The sequence below is a fragment of the Ipomoea triloba genome, chromosome 7, assembly GCF_003576645.1.
Source record: "Ipomoea triloba cultivar NCNSP0323 chromosome 7, ASM357664v1".
Classification (NCBI taxonomy): Eukaryota; Viridiplantae; Streptophyta; class Magnoliopsida; order Solanales; family Convolvulaceae; genus Ipomoea; species Ipomoea triloba.
In genome coordinates this window covers 2376867-2393601 of record NC_044922.1, presented here as the reverse complement: position 1 = coordinate 2393601, position 16735 = coordinate 2376867, and the positions used below count along the sequence as shown (strand labels likewise).

At 35.6% G+C, this 16735-nt stretch overlaps 1 protein-coding gene across 2 annotated transcripts; it reads left to right on the top strand.

The window, feature by feature from the left end:
- The first annotated feature begins 4797 nt into the window (after positions 1–4797).
- Positions 4798–14824, top strand: LOC116025046 (SCY1-like protein 2). 2 transcript variants are annotated; one of them, XM_031266109.1, is made up of 14 exons: positions 4798–5506; positions 6066–6170; positions 7026–7136; positions 7436–7618; positions 8330–8456; positions 9746–9807; positions 10088–10174; positions 11049–11135; positions 11372–11485; positions 12191–12319; positions 12467–12529; positions 12745–12906; positions 13004–13122; positions 13400–14824. In XM_031266109.1, the coding sequence occupies exons 1-14, from the start codon at positions 5018–5020 to the stop codon at positions 14385–14387; spliced, it is 2826 nt and encodes a 941-aa protein (XP_031121969.1). In that variant the 5' UTR covers positions 4798–5017; the 3' UTR covers positions 14388–14824. The 2 variants fall into 2 exon arrangements, with proteins under 2 accessions (XP_031121969.1, XP_031121970.1); XM_031266110.1 differs by having other exon boundaries at positions 5379–5523.
- Positions 14825–16735: the final 1911 nt, after the last annotated feature.

The window sequence follows — 16735 nt, the reverse complement described above, 5'->3', positions numbered from 1 at the left end:
AGTCATCTGCATGCGTGGCACGCCCACAGAAAAAGCGTGCACATGACCCTGCCTACCTGCGGCGATAACAGAATTTTAGGATGTTGTGTTGGCCTGTTTCTGCTTTTTTATTGGTCAAAGGGGACACTTGTCTGACCCATTCATTTGCATGCCTCCACGTGCACTGATACCTACGCTTTTCGACTAGTGTCAATGAATTCCTAATTCGAATCAAGTAGTTAGTTTACTTGTATTTTTGCCACATTAATTGAGTTTAGATGATGAGGGTATCCTAGGTAAATTTTATTTTGTGTAATAATAAGTTTGCAAATTATAAAAGAGAAGAGGTAATAAATTTTATTTTTAATAGTTGACTGTGTTAATATGCTTACAAATCACACACGAAAGATAATGAATTTGATTAAGATAATGCGGATAAAATAAAACTCGTTATCTTAAGGTGCAATAATCATATTCTATCCACTTGGCTCTATTTTAGTTACGTTATAGAGACGAGTCATCGACAAGTTGTGTCACATATTGTGGCACTCTTATTTATTTATTTATTTATTTATTTATTTATTTACAATTAGATCGAGTAACTCACAATTATTATATGAAAGTATATATTGGTTAAACTTCATTTCTGTGTAATAGCTCTCAAATTATACAAAGAGACAACACGTTTGACCAAGAAGATGATGGTAAGAATTGAACTATCATGATCTCATTTTTTTTAATTTTTTTTAAGCTAATTAAACTTGTGATCTTCAAATATAATAATCTCGTTACATTCACTTGATCACTCATTTTGAAGCTACATTAATTTTTTTTGGGTATACATATGAGTCAATGTCGTTTTTGATTAATTTTAAATCAACAATTTGAAAATTCTATTAACTAGATTTGGTATGTTTTAAATCCACATGTCACTCTTAATTTAATCTTACTTTTATGCATTTTTACCTGAATCACGTACGTTATTATCTTAGCTACAATGTACATTTTTGCTGGCCAAATAAATAACTCGAAGAAAACGCCCTTCTGGATATATATACATATTCTCTCATAATCTGGCTAGCTATCTGTTTTGATTTATGTTCTTACTGTTTACCGCCAACCAAAACAAATACTTGTACTGTACTGAAACTGTATTCATTCTAGCTAATTACTAGCTAACTATACTTTTACTTAATCTCATTCCAATTACTAATTATTTGAACTCAATTATATTACGATCCCGATTCATATCCTAATTCCAATTCTAATATTTGAACCAAACGTCTTTCTTCATGGATCGTCTTAAATGCAGCCCTCCTTGTCTGGAGATCGAGGGAGATGGGTGCTTAAGACATCAATATCTAACCTTTACTTTTCTTTTCTTTCTTTTTTTTTTTCCTACTTGGTCTATGCAAAAGATATCTGGGTTCATAAGCGGCGCAGCACGTCTTAATGAAGCATTTTCAGCGGTAAGCGCGTTCCGGTGATCCGACAGTCGATACTGTGAACTTCCCTCAATGAGAGGCACAGATGTATCATTTGAACACACAATGCCATACTTGTTGTTTGGTTATCATGGTTTTTGGCTTTATATAGTATGTATATATACTTCAAATCAAACTGGTGGAGTTTTGCACTATTTGAATGATATTTGCAGAAAGAAGCTAAGGTAGTCAGTCTCCTATGCTGGACTACATTTGGTTAGGAATCTCGTAAGAACAATGTTATATGTCATTGTTTGGTTCTTGAGTGTCCGGGAGTTGAATCCAGGAGCCCTAGGCGTAGGTTAGGGGTCGGCCTAAGGTAACGAGAATGGGGTGGTGTAGCAATCCCGGGAGTAATTTGAGTACAAATTAATTGTATGGACCACGATCTAAAACGACGTCATTTTGATATTTAAAAAATTTCTTGCTCTACGCTATGTAGTATGTTAGAAGAATAATACAGAGTAAATATTTTGATGTAAGATAATATATTTTATGTGTTAAAATAATGTACTTTATGTATTAGTATAATATATTTTAAAGCTAGCTTACATAATCTTTTAATCCACATATAACCTGTGTTAGGGCCATAAAAAAAAATTTGATTGTGAGCTTTGTAGACTAGCCACCAAGAACCATTAAATTTTTAGCCCGTATCTAGATGGGCACACAGTTCACATTGACACGGCAAATTATACTATGGATCAGTGTCCATCTTGCATTGTAGATTCTGATTCAAAAATAATTTTCAGATTATATATTTGTAATTGTCACATTCTGTACTTGCAGTAGTTGACAGTTTTTATACATGTAATTATCATATTATGTGTCGCAATTATCAAGTTATTTATTTACATTACATAAACGGTTAACTATAGATATATAATGTATTAATTAATGGTATAAATTTTTTTATTAGAATTCGCAATTAAATATGAACTATCGTCCATGCTATAACAAATTAACAATTGCATTGACACCCCTTGGGGCAAGGGAGTCTACGACCGAGGTTCAAAACAAGTGGACCGGCCATCACAGTTTGCTTGGGAAAGAAGGATAGGATTATATATTATTGAAGTGTGTTTTACTCAAGTTCTGTTACTAAATTAATTATTATTTAATTTTTTTTTTTTTTGCTTTAAATGTGAAAACTATATAATGTTTAAATAGCTATAAAGTGATATAGATAAACTCAAACTAATAAATTTATGATGATGGCCCGTGGCAATTGTGACAATGACTACATAACCAAAATAGAGATTAACAACATTTTTTTTACAAGCTAGATGTACTACTGATAGGGGGGCACATTTTAATTATTTTCACAAGTTGATAGATCTGAAATTAAATTGGTTGGTGAAGAACTACTGATAGGGGTACAGCCGGGAAAGGTTTGTTTTGTTTTGTTTTTTTTTTTTGTTTGTTTTTTTTTTAAATTTTTAATAGGGATAAAGTTATCATGACCAAAATTGTAAACAATTTAATTAAAACTCCTGCCGAGACATTTGACATGATGATTACAATGTTTTAAATCTCACTTATTGTGAAAGTTATTTATTGACCTTATTGATTTGAGTCGGCTAGCTATGGGTTGATAACAACAATGTTTTAATGGAAGAGAATGTCACCAGTGGGAAGAGTGAGGTCGATGGTGAAGATTGGCCCCGTCAATTTGCCATCATTGTTTGGTGGATCTGGAAATGGCGGTGTAATAGAGTGTTTAACGGAAGAGAGATGACCGCTCAACACAAAATCAACTGGATCAAGGGAGCAGGAGAGGAGATTGACTGTGCGTTCGCACGCCACAAAGGTAACAAGGCTAAAGCAACGACGCACATAGCCCTTCGGCTCCGATGGAGTACATCTAAGGAGATTTCACTCTTACTATGGATGGCAGCGCTAAACCCGGCATCGTTAAAGTTGGGTGGGGCGGCATTATTCGTTCTTTTAACGAGGTTTTCTCCTCGCCCTGTGGCCCTAGCCGGCAAAGGACCACAAGGAGGTAAACCAGCCTAGATTACCCATAGCTGACCGGCTCAAACCCAGGGGTTTGAGGATCGAACCTCCAACCTCTCGGTTGTAGGTAGAGCACTCTTACCACCTGGGCTATCCTTACGGACAGGGGCGACATTATTCGTGATAGGAAGGGCGAATGGATTGAAGGTACGTCATGCAGAGTTCCGTATGGAGATCCGTTACTGATTGAAGCGAGTGCAATCGCTGAGGGATTGAGTTGGGTATAGCATAGAGGCATCCGTGATGTGGAAGTTCAATTCGACACGAAATGCATCCTGCAATGGATCCAAGAGGACACGGCGGGGCACGGACTATGAGGCAATGCATTGACAAAACTAAGTGGTGGATTAACAAGGATAGGAGGATATCGTTCAGGCCGATCTACCGGGAGCAGAACAGAGTAGCAGATAGTCTTGCGTCGTTAGGCACGCTCCAAGGGGACGAAACAAAGATTTTTATGGATTGCCCAATAGTGAGCGAGGATGCGTACATTGACGATTTGGTGTTCGTCACTAGAGCTCGTAGAGTGGTGGAGGAACATAATAGTTAGCTCCCCATGGGTCCCGCAAATTATACTGTGGACCATGGTCATGACTGATACTGCAGTTGTGTTGAACAGATACTGCAGTTGTGTTGAAAAGATACTGTAGTTGTGTTGAAAGGAAACTGTAGTTGCGCGGAATAGAGGCCATTCATCCGTTCAACACAACTGCAATATCCATTCAACACAACTGCAATATCTTTTCAACACAACTGCAGTATCTGTTCAACATAACTGCAGTTCCAGACGGATGAAACCGCCTCTGTTCCGCGCAACTGCAGTTCCCTTTCAACACAACTGCAGTATCTGTTCAACACAATTATAGTATCAGTTCAACACAACTGCAGTATCTGTTCACAAATATAAATAGTTGAAACTCGACCCCCTCCAACCCCAAACTTTTTAACTTTCTTTACAAACATCTTTTCCCTGTTTGAACTTGACAAACTTTTTTATATATTCTTGACAAATTTTACAGTACGTTTCGTAACTTCCATACATATTCATATACTTTTTTTTTCTTTTTATACTGTAAATAACAGTTTAATGATCAACTATGAATTTATCATTTAATTATGTAAAATTTAATCAAAATTTAGTACATCATAAGACTAAATTGAATAAATTTTGTATAATTTATCCACAATTTGGATATTGTTAATAGTTATATTAAAAATTATGATATAAACGAGAGACATTTTTTTGAGTATTAACTCTATATTAAAAATAAATAAAAACTAATGTGTATTTAATTTTGTTTTTCGGATTTAATGAAAACGCCAAAATAGATTTTCTCACGGAGACTGAGAGGGAAGGTGTGAAGGTGGGATCTGAATTCTGAATCGTCCGATCTTCTTCTCTACCGTCAATTCAATTCCTCCGTCACCGGCCGCCTCTCCTCCGCCACTGACAACGCCGCAGCAGCCGGAGGATTCAGTGATCTGATTAAGTGGGAGGAAGTCTGGAAACTCGGCACTGAAACTCAGTAATTCCACTAATGTCCCTCAACATGAAGAAAACCTTCACGGAAGCGTTGGCGAAGGCGTCGGCCGTGATCGAGAAGACCGTGCAGACGACGGTGCAGGAGGTCACCGGTCCACGCGCTTTGCAGGACTTCGAGCTCGGCGATCAGATCGGGTCAGCCGGGCCCGGCCTTGTCTGGAAGCTCTACTCTGCCAAGGCCAGAGACGGCCACGCGGTTTATCCTAACGTCTGTGTGTGGATTCTCGATAAGCGTGCTCTCTCCGAAGCTCGGCAGCGAGCTGGGCTCTCGAAGACGGCGGAGGATGCGTTCTTCGATATGATTCGCGCCGATGCTACGCGGCTGGTACGCCTGAGGCACCCTGGAGTGGTGCATGTGGTGCAGGCTCTCGATGAGAATAAGAATGCTATGGCGATGGTTACTGAGCCGTTATTCGCTTCGGCTGCAAATGCCTTGGGGATTTTGGAGAACATTGAGAAAGTGCCGAAGGAGCTCAAAGGAATAGTAATATCAAATTCCTAGTATTTTTCATGTTCACATACTAAATTGCATTCGTTTAATTAACATTTGATTTGCCTGCATATCTGAATTTGCTTGAGAATGTTTGTAGCTTCTTAATTTGATAATCAAATTCAGTGCTCGTATGGAACAATTTTAGCTGTTCTGACTTTGTCTTTAGTCTTAATTTCTGTTTTTTAATTCCTAAATTCCGAAGTTTTTCCTAGACTGTGAATTCCATTAATTGTTTAAAAATGAATTTAGTCAGTGATTTCTCTTCAATGGAATTCAATACAGACCATAGCAGATAGAGTGATGAAAATATTAGTGGCTGGGACTATTCTTGCTTTGAAATAGGGCTCCACTTGTAAATTTTGATGTTTATAAAGTGTTATTCTTTGTCTCAATTGTGACTTTAAGTGTACTCTAATTCAAGGTTCTATTAAGAGAATGCTGTCTGTATGCACCATATATGTATTCAGAATGCCCAATTGGAAGAGTATTGAGTTTGAGAAGGTATCCATTGTGTACTTATTGTTTTCTTATCACTTCTTTCTTTATGCAGGAAATGGGATTACTAGAGGTGAAACATGGGTTACTTCAGTTGGCAGAAACCTTGGATTTCCTTCACAACAATGCCCGTCTTGTTCATCGGTCTATATCTCCTGAGGTTATATTCCACGTTTTTTTTAATGAGTATGCAGTTGTAGTTATGGCTCTCAGGAGTGGGCATTATTAGGGAAGACTGTAGACTTTTCGTAATTCCATTATCATTTGCTTTCTTTTTCTCTTTTCCCTTGAATTTTGGAATATAAGTATTATATTATCTGTATTTTAAATTAACTGCCAACTCTCAGAATTATAGCTTTTTAGGGGAAGTTACTTGACTTCATTGATTGTTGTACAATGGATGCACTGTTATTTCATCGAACTTCCCTTTTTCATGACTAAACCTTTTACTTTTTACCTTTTTAAAAAGCCATCGTATCTCCTTTAACTGTAAATATGATTATTGTAAAATGATTCCTCACTAATCATTCTACTTTGTCTTTGTCCCTTGGTGTCTACTAATTTGAGGAAAGAAAGAATTGATTCTTGCAGCTTATTTTTGTTATTGGTAGTTAATTTGTTGAGGTTTTTATTTGCTCCACTTATGTAATGAATCTTCCTTCAAATGGCTATAGTTTTATAGGTTGGAATATTTGAACTATGAGTATGGAGTATGATGCCACATTGCCACTTCTTAATACCTTGTACTCTCTCTGCCTAATGTGTTTTCAGGAATTATTTCCTTAGTATTTGACTATTTTGTCCATTTAATGGCTTTGGTGATATTTTGATGATATTGTTATGATAATGATCATACTGGGATTAATAACTTTGGCACTGATGATCAGTGTCCTCTTCCAGTTCAGTCTATTGGATGATTTATTACTAATTAACTAGTGATTTTTTTTTCTTGATTGATGGTTTCTAATTCCCATTTTATTTAGTAGCATTAAATATGCAAGTTGTCATCTTGCAGACTGTCCTCATTACCTCAAATGGAGCTTGGAAGCTTTCTGGATTTAGTTTTGCATTATCAACAAATCAGTCATCTAGTGATCCACCCAACATGCAGGCTTTCCACTATGCTGTGAGTAGATAGTGATAGAACTAGGCAATATAATCTGTATTTGCCTTATGAAACTGTTGTTAGTATTGAATTTACCACTGTTGATTAAACCTTTATATATGCTTACAGTAAATACTGTCATATAATTTCCCATGTTGTCTTGCTGTATCATGTTAATTAGTTTGTTAAGCACTCTGGTAAGGATATAATGATATAAACTCAAATGAAGTAAATACACCATTCTTTTTCTGTATGTCTCCCAGTTTGTTGATGGTTTTTGTGTTCCTAGTGTTGAAAGAATAATGTTTTTTGTACTCTAGGAATACGATGTTGAAGATTCTATTATGCCCCTTCAGCCATCATTGAACTACACTGCTCCTGAATTGGTTCGAAGTAACACAAGTTCTATTGGATGCTCCTCTGATATTTTCAGTTTTGGGTGTCTTGCCTACCATTTGATTGCTCGAAAGCCTTTGCTAGACTGTCACAACAATGTCAAGATGGTACTCAATTATATTTCATTTGTGATATAACATACCTACTATATTCCTGAACATAGTTTTCTTCCTGAAATGATTTCTCTTTAGTTCTAGTACTTGAGTGATCTACATTGTTTATTGACTTTACAATCGAGTTTTATGTTCCAATTGATAACTTTGAGTTTCAATTTTGCTTTTAAGGAAACACTAAACATCAATTCTGATTTTATATTTTGTAAGCCATAGTTTATTCTGATAGCTACTTCTATGTGCAAGTCATCAATGCACATCATATTTCAAAAATTTAATGTCTAAACTTTGTTTTTTTGGTTACATTTCCACATTGAAGTATTTCATAAGTCATAACAAAATCATTTATATGCAGCTCACTGCTCATATTTAAATTGCTGCTCCTCGATCCCTAGGGAGGAGCTTTATAGTTTACCTTGATTAAGTTGTTATGAATCTCAATACTAGACTAAGCTGGAGGGAAGCAGTTTTGTGTGTGGGTGAGTTGTTGTGACTATGTCCTTGTTCATTCTGACTCCAGGTTGAAGGTTCTTGATTTGTTTTAGAAAGTTGTATTCATGTTTCCAAAGAACCATAGTACACTGTGTCTTTTATTCATGCTTTCTTTTGTCTAGAATTTCCAATTTAACAAGTTTGGATTTTATGTCATATCTGTATTCCATCCTTTCTTTTGATGATAGTGGTTCTTGCATAACTTCTCTGCAGTACATGAATAGTTTGAATTACTTATCCAGTGAGGCTTTCTCCTCCATTCCAAAAGAGCTCGTTCCTGACTTGCAAAGGATGCTATCTTCAAATGAATCTACCAGACCAACAGCCATTGATTTTACTGGTAAGGGTGTTAGATAATAGCACTTGTGTCTTTTATATTGCTAGTATATTTCAATCTGGAAATCTGGTGCCCTTAGTTTTAAAGCTTTAACTGAGTTGATGGCCATAGGCATTTCTGCTTTCTGCTCTCCCCACCTCAGAGAAGACAAACAAAAAAGAATAAAAAGATCTTTTTATTATTCTGAAAATTACAAAACCAAGCTGTGTTGTGGGATTGGATTTTCAACTTCTGATATTTATGCCATGTGTTTGGAAAGAAGTGAAGAGTAAGGATTGTTTCTATCATTTGGGGAGTGAGGGAATACTGATGTATAGGATTCCTTTGTTATGCCAGAGTTTCCAATATAAGAATAGGACTAACTCCATTCTTTTATTACAACGTGTGAATAGATACTATTCAGAAAATCATAAGGGAAAGGCAATTTTACAGGTTATGACATAATGGGATTTCAAACCCCAAAATGAAAATTTAAAAGCATAGCAAACATAGAAATGTAGAATAGTTGGTGCTTTTGTTTTTTGTGTGTCATTTTCCTGCTGTTGTCAATGGAGTTTGAACTACATTGATGCCTTTTCATCCTCACTTGTCAAAAGCAACCGCGACTGGAGGCTTCTCACTTTGATTCAACAAAGTGCAGCAATATATGAAAGCGGACTGAAGTGACCTCTTCGGTCCAAAGCAAGTGATGCACAAACTGTACCACTAAGTGCACTTTTATACATTGTGCAAAATCAACATAAATTTTGAGGAATTTAGGTTAAAATTACTTCACCTAAAGTCGCCTCCGCCTCAGAAATGGAGGCATACATTGATTATTAAGGATGCAACATGCTTGTATTGTTATAAAATGATGTTGACTATAGTATTTTTGTCTTTAAAGTTGCATTATAAACCATTTATAATTTTATATATCATTCTAAATTATAAAATTTAATTTTGCCATTTTGCATTGCTTTGTATGCAAAAGCAATGCTTCGCTAGTTTGCTTTGTGCTTTAAAGTAAAGTGGTCCACTTTTGCTTTAGTGCGCTTATTGCTTTAAAAAGGTTTGCTTTCACCAAAGATGCCTTTATAAATGCATAAAATCAGAATAATGGGCAACACCTCTTTTATACATCCATACATATATATTTATGTATATATGTATGCATCATTCATACATGTATATGGTCTCTCTCTCTCTCTCTCACACTCACACACACACAATTTATTGCTGGTTTATATATAAGGGTGTTGCTTTAAGGACCCAGGACTTCATTTGCTAAATTATATTTCATTTCTCTTTTACAGGTTCATCCTTTTTTCGAGATGACACTAGGTTGCGTGCTCTTCGCTTTCTAGATCACATGCTTGTAAGTTCTTGGTTGTGACAAGTCCAATTCATGAATTATACTACTCTCCATCCCATTTGAGCTAAAAGCTAATTTGATTGGATATGGAGTTTAATCAATTAGAAATTAAATCAGATTATATCTGGTAGTTGAATCATATAAGTTAGGTGAAATACATCACATCAAGTTAAAGCAGTTAATCAACTAAGTTTGAGTAATTGAAGTATACATTTTAGTGTCTATATTGAAATTACACAAAGTGGTGAAAGCTTGTGGTTTTAAGAATAAGTTTTTCTTGCAGGAAAGAGACAACATGCAGAAGTCTGAGTTTCTAAAAGCATTATCTGACATGTGGAAAGATTTCGATTCGCGTGTACTTCGCTATAAGGTTTGAATTTTTGTGTTATCTTTCAAATGTGTTATTACTTAGAAGATGTGATCATATGCAGTTTTAACTTTTTGTTTTCCAGTTTCTTCTATGTCAGAAGTGGGTGCCATGGCTGTCTTGGTTATCAAGTGGCACAGTGTCCCATGGCTTACCCTTAGGAAGCAAATACCTCAATGCTTTCTGCCTTTCCTATAAGTAGTCTAAGGAGAAATGTCTTTAAAATAAAGTAATGAGCTCATCATTAAAGCAAAAAAGAAAATCAATTTCCTGCCTTTCAACTTTTAGAATTTTCTTCCAATTTGGTTGATAAAAATAAATTTTCATGTGAAGCCCCATTGTTTCTAAGATTCTTTTTCTTAGTTGTTTGGGGATGGGGTTGTTGGATAAAGTAATCATGTTTACAAGTCAAAGATTTATACCTCAAAGTGGAGCTATAAAAGATTGACAATCAAGATACCACACAAATAAACTTAAGGAGTAAGAAGTTTTTAATGCCATTGGACACTCTTTACACCAGGAATAAGGATTTATTTGTTCTGTACTTTAGATGCACCACTGGACTAGAAATTATATGCAATCTATGTCTTTCTATCCTTTCACAATATTGACATGAGGCAATGGTATTTTTATATTTTATTTTTAAGGACTTTGTTTGAGTTTAAAAGGGGTTGAATAAACATATAGTTATCCCTCTAAAAGGGGCTGTGCAATTTGTAAGGAAAGATAAGTTTGCAGTTTGCTATAGGAGGATCTACAATATTCTGTGTTTATGTTTTTATAAAGAAGTTTCATTGTTGCACCAACAACCTTATTAGTTGCTTTTAGTTTCTTGAAGGGCTGATTAACTTCCATGTCTGTGAAATCATATGTGCAGGTTCTTCCTCCACTTTGTGCAGAGCTTAGAAATTTGGTAATGCAGCCAATGATTCTACCAATGGTTCTGACCATTGCTGAGTCTCAGGTACATAGCTGGTCTATAATGCTTCTCGGAACTTAAAATTTCATGTTGATCTTTGACTCTAATTTACCTTCTTTGAGAGCTGAAGTTTTTTCTGAAGCTGCTGTTGGTTATGAAGGACAAGAGCATGACCATTTTTTTTTGATAGTTGCATTTCTTGCATGAGAATGGCCTGATGTGCCAATTATTCCTTGGCTAAAATTACAATATTTAGAGTTGTATCTTCAAAATTGTTGCAGGATAGAAATGATTTTGAGTTATCAACCCTACCAGCTCTTGTTCCTGTGCTAAGTACTGCTTCTGGTGAGACACTATTGCTACTTGTGAAGCGTGCAGAGCTTATTGTCAACAAGGTAAAGGCACTTGGATGTCTATATATTTTGAGTTATCAACCCTACAAGCTATTGGTTAGTCCTTTTGATGTTTATAATACAAAGACACATGGGTATCTATATATTCTGGCGATATCTGCCATCTAGTGAATTATAGTTTTGAACCTTTCTATCCATTTCTGGGTGTCATATGTGCTTACTTTTTTGTTAAGCAGTCAATTTTAAAATGACAAATGATTTCTCAATAAGTCAATGTGGTTTAAATTTTACACAGCTGGGGGAGAATTTTTCTCTGTTCGATCTTGCTATCAGCATCTTGCTAACTGTTAATTATAAATTTCTGAGGCTGTTGCAATCTCCCGGAAAAATTCTGCATCTGCCAAAAATGGGATAGCTGAATTAGTCTTGGTATTCATTAGAGTATTCTGTGGCATCACCAAGGTTGGTGTTGTAGACTTGTAGTGAAAACAGTAGATGAGAAGTAACATGCAGAACAATTTTCCTTTTAGAAATTTTAAACTTCCAAACTCTTGTTTGGCTTTTGTTGGTTTCCTTTTTCTTTTCTTTACTAGGTTTTGGATTTATTTGTAATTAAGTAGTTGCTTGGTTAAGAGTGTTTTTTTTACCAATTCTTTGATAGCTGGTCAAGATTTTTTTTTTTTTTATGTGCTTATCAATTATCGTGTGCTCCATATTAATTTTGTTTGTGGTGCCTTTGTCTTATAGGCAAGTCAAGATCATTTAGTCACACATATTTTACCTATGATTGTACGGGCTTATGATGACTCTGATCCAAGGTTGCAAGAAGAAGCCCTAAAGAAGACCGTGACACTTTCTAAGCAACTTGATTCCCAGGTCATTGCTGGTTGCATTTTTCTTGATAGCTTAACTTTCAGATAGAAACATCTTTAGGGTTGTTTATTGTCACTGGACTAGTTCATACATTATTATGTTTCTTACTTTAGAAGTTGATGTGTTTTATTTATTTATATTTTTTTGCAGTTGGTAAAACAATCCGTTGTGCCTCGTGTTCATGGGTTGGCACTTAAGACAACTGTTGCTGCAGTATGTTTTTCTGTTTTGATTTATTTCAGCTGAAATCCTTTAGAATTTGTTTCTTGAATAGAATGATCAAGAATTCCCGTAAAGATTTTATATATGGAATATATTCTGGCATGTACAATGTATTTCCATTTCTGCAAATTCCCCTTTTCCATCAATTTAATCTGTGTTTATTCATTATAGTTTACTTAGGAAATACCTTTTCCTTCTATCTGCAGGTGAGAGTGAATGCACTGTTATGCCTAAGTGATATGATACACATGCTCGATAAGCATTCTGTTCTTGAAATACTGCAGACGATCCAACGGTGTACTGCTGTTGACCGTTCTGCCCCAACACTGATGTGTACCCTTGGTGTTGCTAACTCTATCTTGAAACAGGTTTTATACACTTTACTTTAAATCATCAATAATACGATGAGCTTTAATTTTGTTTGTGTTTCCTCAAAGTGGTCTAATTCAATTGCCTTTTCCCCAGTATGGAATAGAATTCACAACGGAGCACGTTCTTCCACTTCTCATGCCTCTACTAATTTCCCAGCAGCTAAATGTTCAGCAATTTGCAAAATATATGGCTTTTGTTAAGGATATTCTCAGGTCAGTTTTCTGTTTCACTCCGTTAATCTGTCGGCAAGTAATATGATGGAAGTTTTGGGGCGGCCTTAAGATTTGGTTTGGTTTATTATGAAAATTGTCAAGGAAGTTTCAACATTTTAACACATTTTTCTCAAATTTTAATTTAAACCCTTCCCATCCTTATTCTGTCAACCAGGATTTTTTTTTTCTTTTTAAATTTTAATACGAGTTTTTCAGTTATGCTCTTCTTTCTTGGTTTAATTAAGAAGCAATACTTGCGTTTTGGCTTGGGATGCAGGAAGATAGAAGAGAAAAAAGGCGTAATGCTTAGTGACTCTGGAGCACCAGAAGTAAAACCATCCGTTGGTATTGAGGGCCATCTGGCGGGGCAAGTAAATAAAACTAGTGTAACTGCCGCATCTACTGCAAGACGCAGCACATCATGGGATGAAGACTGGATTCCCACGAGAGGATCTTCAGTTGCCCAGCAGTCATCTGTAACCTTATCATCAGCTCAGCCGACTGTTGCTGTTGCTGCTCAGTCCAATCAAGTGACTTCAGTGTTCTCACCGTCGCCTATGACTTCTGTTGCTTCTACCCAGCAGCTTTCATCTTCATGTCCTGCGGTCGATTTGGAGTGGCCACCTAGATCCTCACCCCTTGCTGCTTCCAACAAATCGGTAGATTCTGAGAAGCAAGATGAAAGCAAAGGAGCATCAAATGGTAGTTTTGATGATCTTGATCCTTTTGCCAACTGGCCTCCTCGACCTAGTGGCTCTACCGTTGCTTCTAAACCTCTTAACAATGGCACATCGGCCTCGCCTTTCAACATGCATGGTTCCAGCAACAGCACGAGCAATCCTAATGCGTTGGATAGCATTTCCTCATGGTCTCTTGGCACCACAATGTCTACAGAGCCCTTGAAACCTAACCAAGGGAATTCCACTTCCTCATGGTCTCTTGGCACCCCAATGTCTACAGAGCCCTTGAAACCGAACCAAGGGAATTCCACGCTGAATTTCGGTGGTCTCAGCGGTGGGGCTGTTAATTCCCAGAATTCTCTTGGCTACATGAAACAAACTCAAGGCTCTTCTGCGAAACCCATGGATCTTGGTTCGATTTTCTCTTCAAACAAAACCGAGCAAACTGCACCAAGGCTAGCTCCACCCCCATCAACTGCCATTGGTAGAGGAAGGGGACGAGGGCGAGGAAATCAAGGGCAACTATCACGGCCTAGCCAAGCAAAGTCTCAGACAGAGCAGCCACCCCTGTTGGACTTGCTTTAGTGGAACAACCACGCTGCCCCCGGAGTTAAAAAAAAAGGCGGTACATATCAATCAATCTCTTGTATTTTGTTTATCCCACGCGATCAGTGACTTGCGTTTTACTGGAACAAAGGTTAAAAAAAAGGTGTTCATAACGCCACTGGCTCGCACAGTTTTTGCCTTGAGAATGAAGCTTGTTGTAGAATAGTCATATTGATACTTTGTAGAGAGCATAGTATGCCGAACTTTATACGTTTTGTGCAAATTTTCATGTTATTATTATTGTTTTCCCGTTAGTAATTTGCATTATTCATATTCTTGTGGAGAAAGGGATTGCCTCTTTGTTAATTGTAATCTTCAAAACATTTGGCTCCCATTTACCTGGCTTCCTCATAAGTCATAACAATAACAATAGTTGTAATTTGGAGTTGTAATCGATAATAAATGTCAGTATGTCACATTGTACTTTCTATAAGTTAACATTTTAAAATATTACGGAGTATATTTTAACTAAAAAATATTGCACATTTAATGTAAGATGGTTTTATATAATAATTACTCTTTTTTTGGTCTAACAATTTATTTTATTCCACATTTAATGTAAGATGGTTTTATATAATAATTACTGTTTTTTGGTCTAACAATTTATTTTGTTAGTCAATTAGGATCACATACCGACTAATTATGTTTCTGTTCATGTTGGGTAGAAGTTTAAGGACAATAAAATACTCTCATTCCAGACTATTTATGGTCATACCAGAGTCAGTGTTGGTTGCGTTTGATCATATCAATTTGTAAAACAGGTCTACTATGCTAAGAAATTTGTTTCTTGCGTTTGATCATATCAATTTGTGAAATAGTCTACTATGCTAGGAAATTTGTTTCTATGTCTCACGGTAAAGAATCAATCTGTATGGTAAACCGTTCAACTTATGATTTAATGAATTAGCTTTTTATTTTCAAGATTGTGGCAAGAGAGGGAGGTGGAGTGGAGGGCAAACATTTTTCAAAATGGGTAACACTTGTGTGAGCCCGCTTCACGAGTCGGATCTTTGATTAATGTGTCGAATCTTTGACCCATTAATCAAAGATCTAACACTCTCACGGATTGAGACGAATGAGATAGTCCCACACAAATTTTTACCTTTCTCCACTTCTTCAAATTGGTGAATATGTCTAACTTATCAAAATTTAGAGAAAAAGAAATAGAGAGTATTTTTTTCAATTTTTCAAATTTGAAAAATGATAAGTAGACGAATTATCCATTTATGTGAATTTTTATATTGATGTAATGCTAATCAGATTCGTACCTCTCTTTATTGGTCTTTAGTAGAATTTGAACCTTGCACCATACAATAACTAACAAAAGAAAGCTTATAAATTTAATTTAGATTGATTAACTAGTTGAGATGTGTTACAAGAACACAAAATACAATAATTGAATACTACAACATGTAATAACCTACGATAGTTAAACTTTATACAGTAATATGTAATGACGTGCACTAATCGAACCTTTTGATGCACATAACAATAAAAGTATGGGGTTTCTAAGGAACCCGGCCATGACCCATGTTGTCCGGTTATGGTAACTTGCACGACAAATAGCCATTGGTTTAATTAGTTTGTTCGTTTGTTGTTGTTGATGTAATGCGTGTGTTTTATTTTTAAAATTTTAATTTTTCTTTATTATGAAAACTATGGGCATTGATTTAATAGATAAAAAATTTCACTTAAAACTTACTTTCAACAATTAGGTGAGAGCTCGGAGAGTTATTCGGGTGAGTGTTCGATTCTTATTATGAATATTAGGGATTCGGTGAGCTTCTCGTGAGTCTAGTCCGACAAAGTCAGAAATTTAGATTATTGAGAAGAAAAAAAATCATGATGTTAATCCATGTAGCTCTCTTGACGCTTACCAATTAATGACAAATTTCGGTATGATCAATTGTGTTGCAAATCTCTTATGAAACCGCTTCACGAATTCTTATTCATGGGTGGCCTGAGTTGAATTTTTCATAAGTATTATATTTTCTCTCATAGTCTCATAAATGTTACAACTTTCCTCATAAAGTATTAAGTTACTGTTCAACCCCTAATATTACAATTTGATTTTAAAGTTCTCATAATGAGTATTACATTTTCTATTATAAGCAACGATAAATCAATTTATCCATAATTAGTATTACATTTTTTCTCATAAGTAACGGTTCGACCTTTAATATTACAGTTTATTTTTTTAAAGCTTAATATTACAGTTTGATTCAAAAGTATTATATTTTTTCGTAAAATATTACACTCCTCCTTATAAACAACAAATAATTTATTCATGATTATAATCCAACATAAATATTACATTTTTATTTTGA

Coding starts and splice junctions, on each gene's coding strand:
- LOC116025046 (XM_031266109.1), top strand. CDS start 5,018: ATGTCCCTCAACATGAAGAAAACCTTCACGGAAGCGTTGGCGAAGGCG. Junction 5,507..6,065: donor CGAAGGAGCTCAAAGGAATA/GTAATATCAAAT, acceptor TTCTTTATGCAG/GAAATGGGATTACTAGAGGT. Junction 7,137..7,435: donor TGCAGGCTTTCCACTATGCT/GTGAGTAGATAG, acceptor TTTGTACTCTAG/GAATACGATGTTGAAGATTC.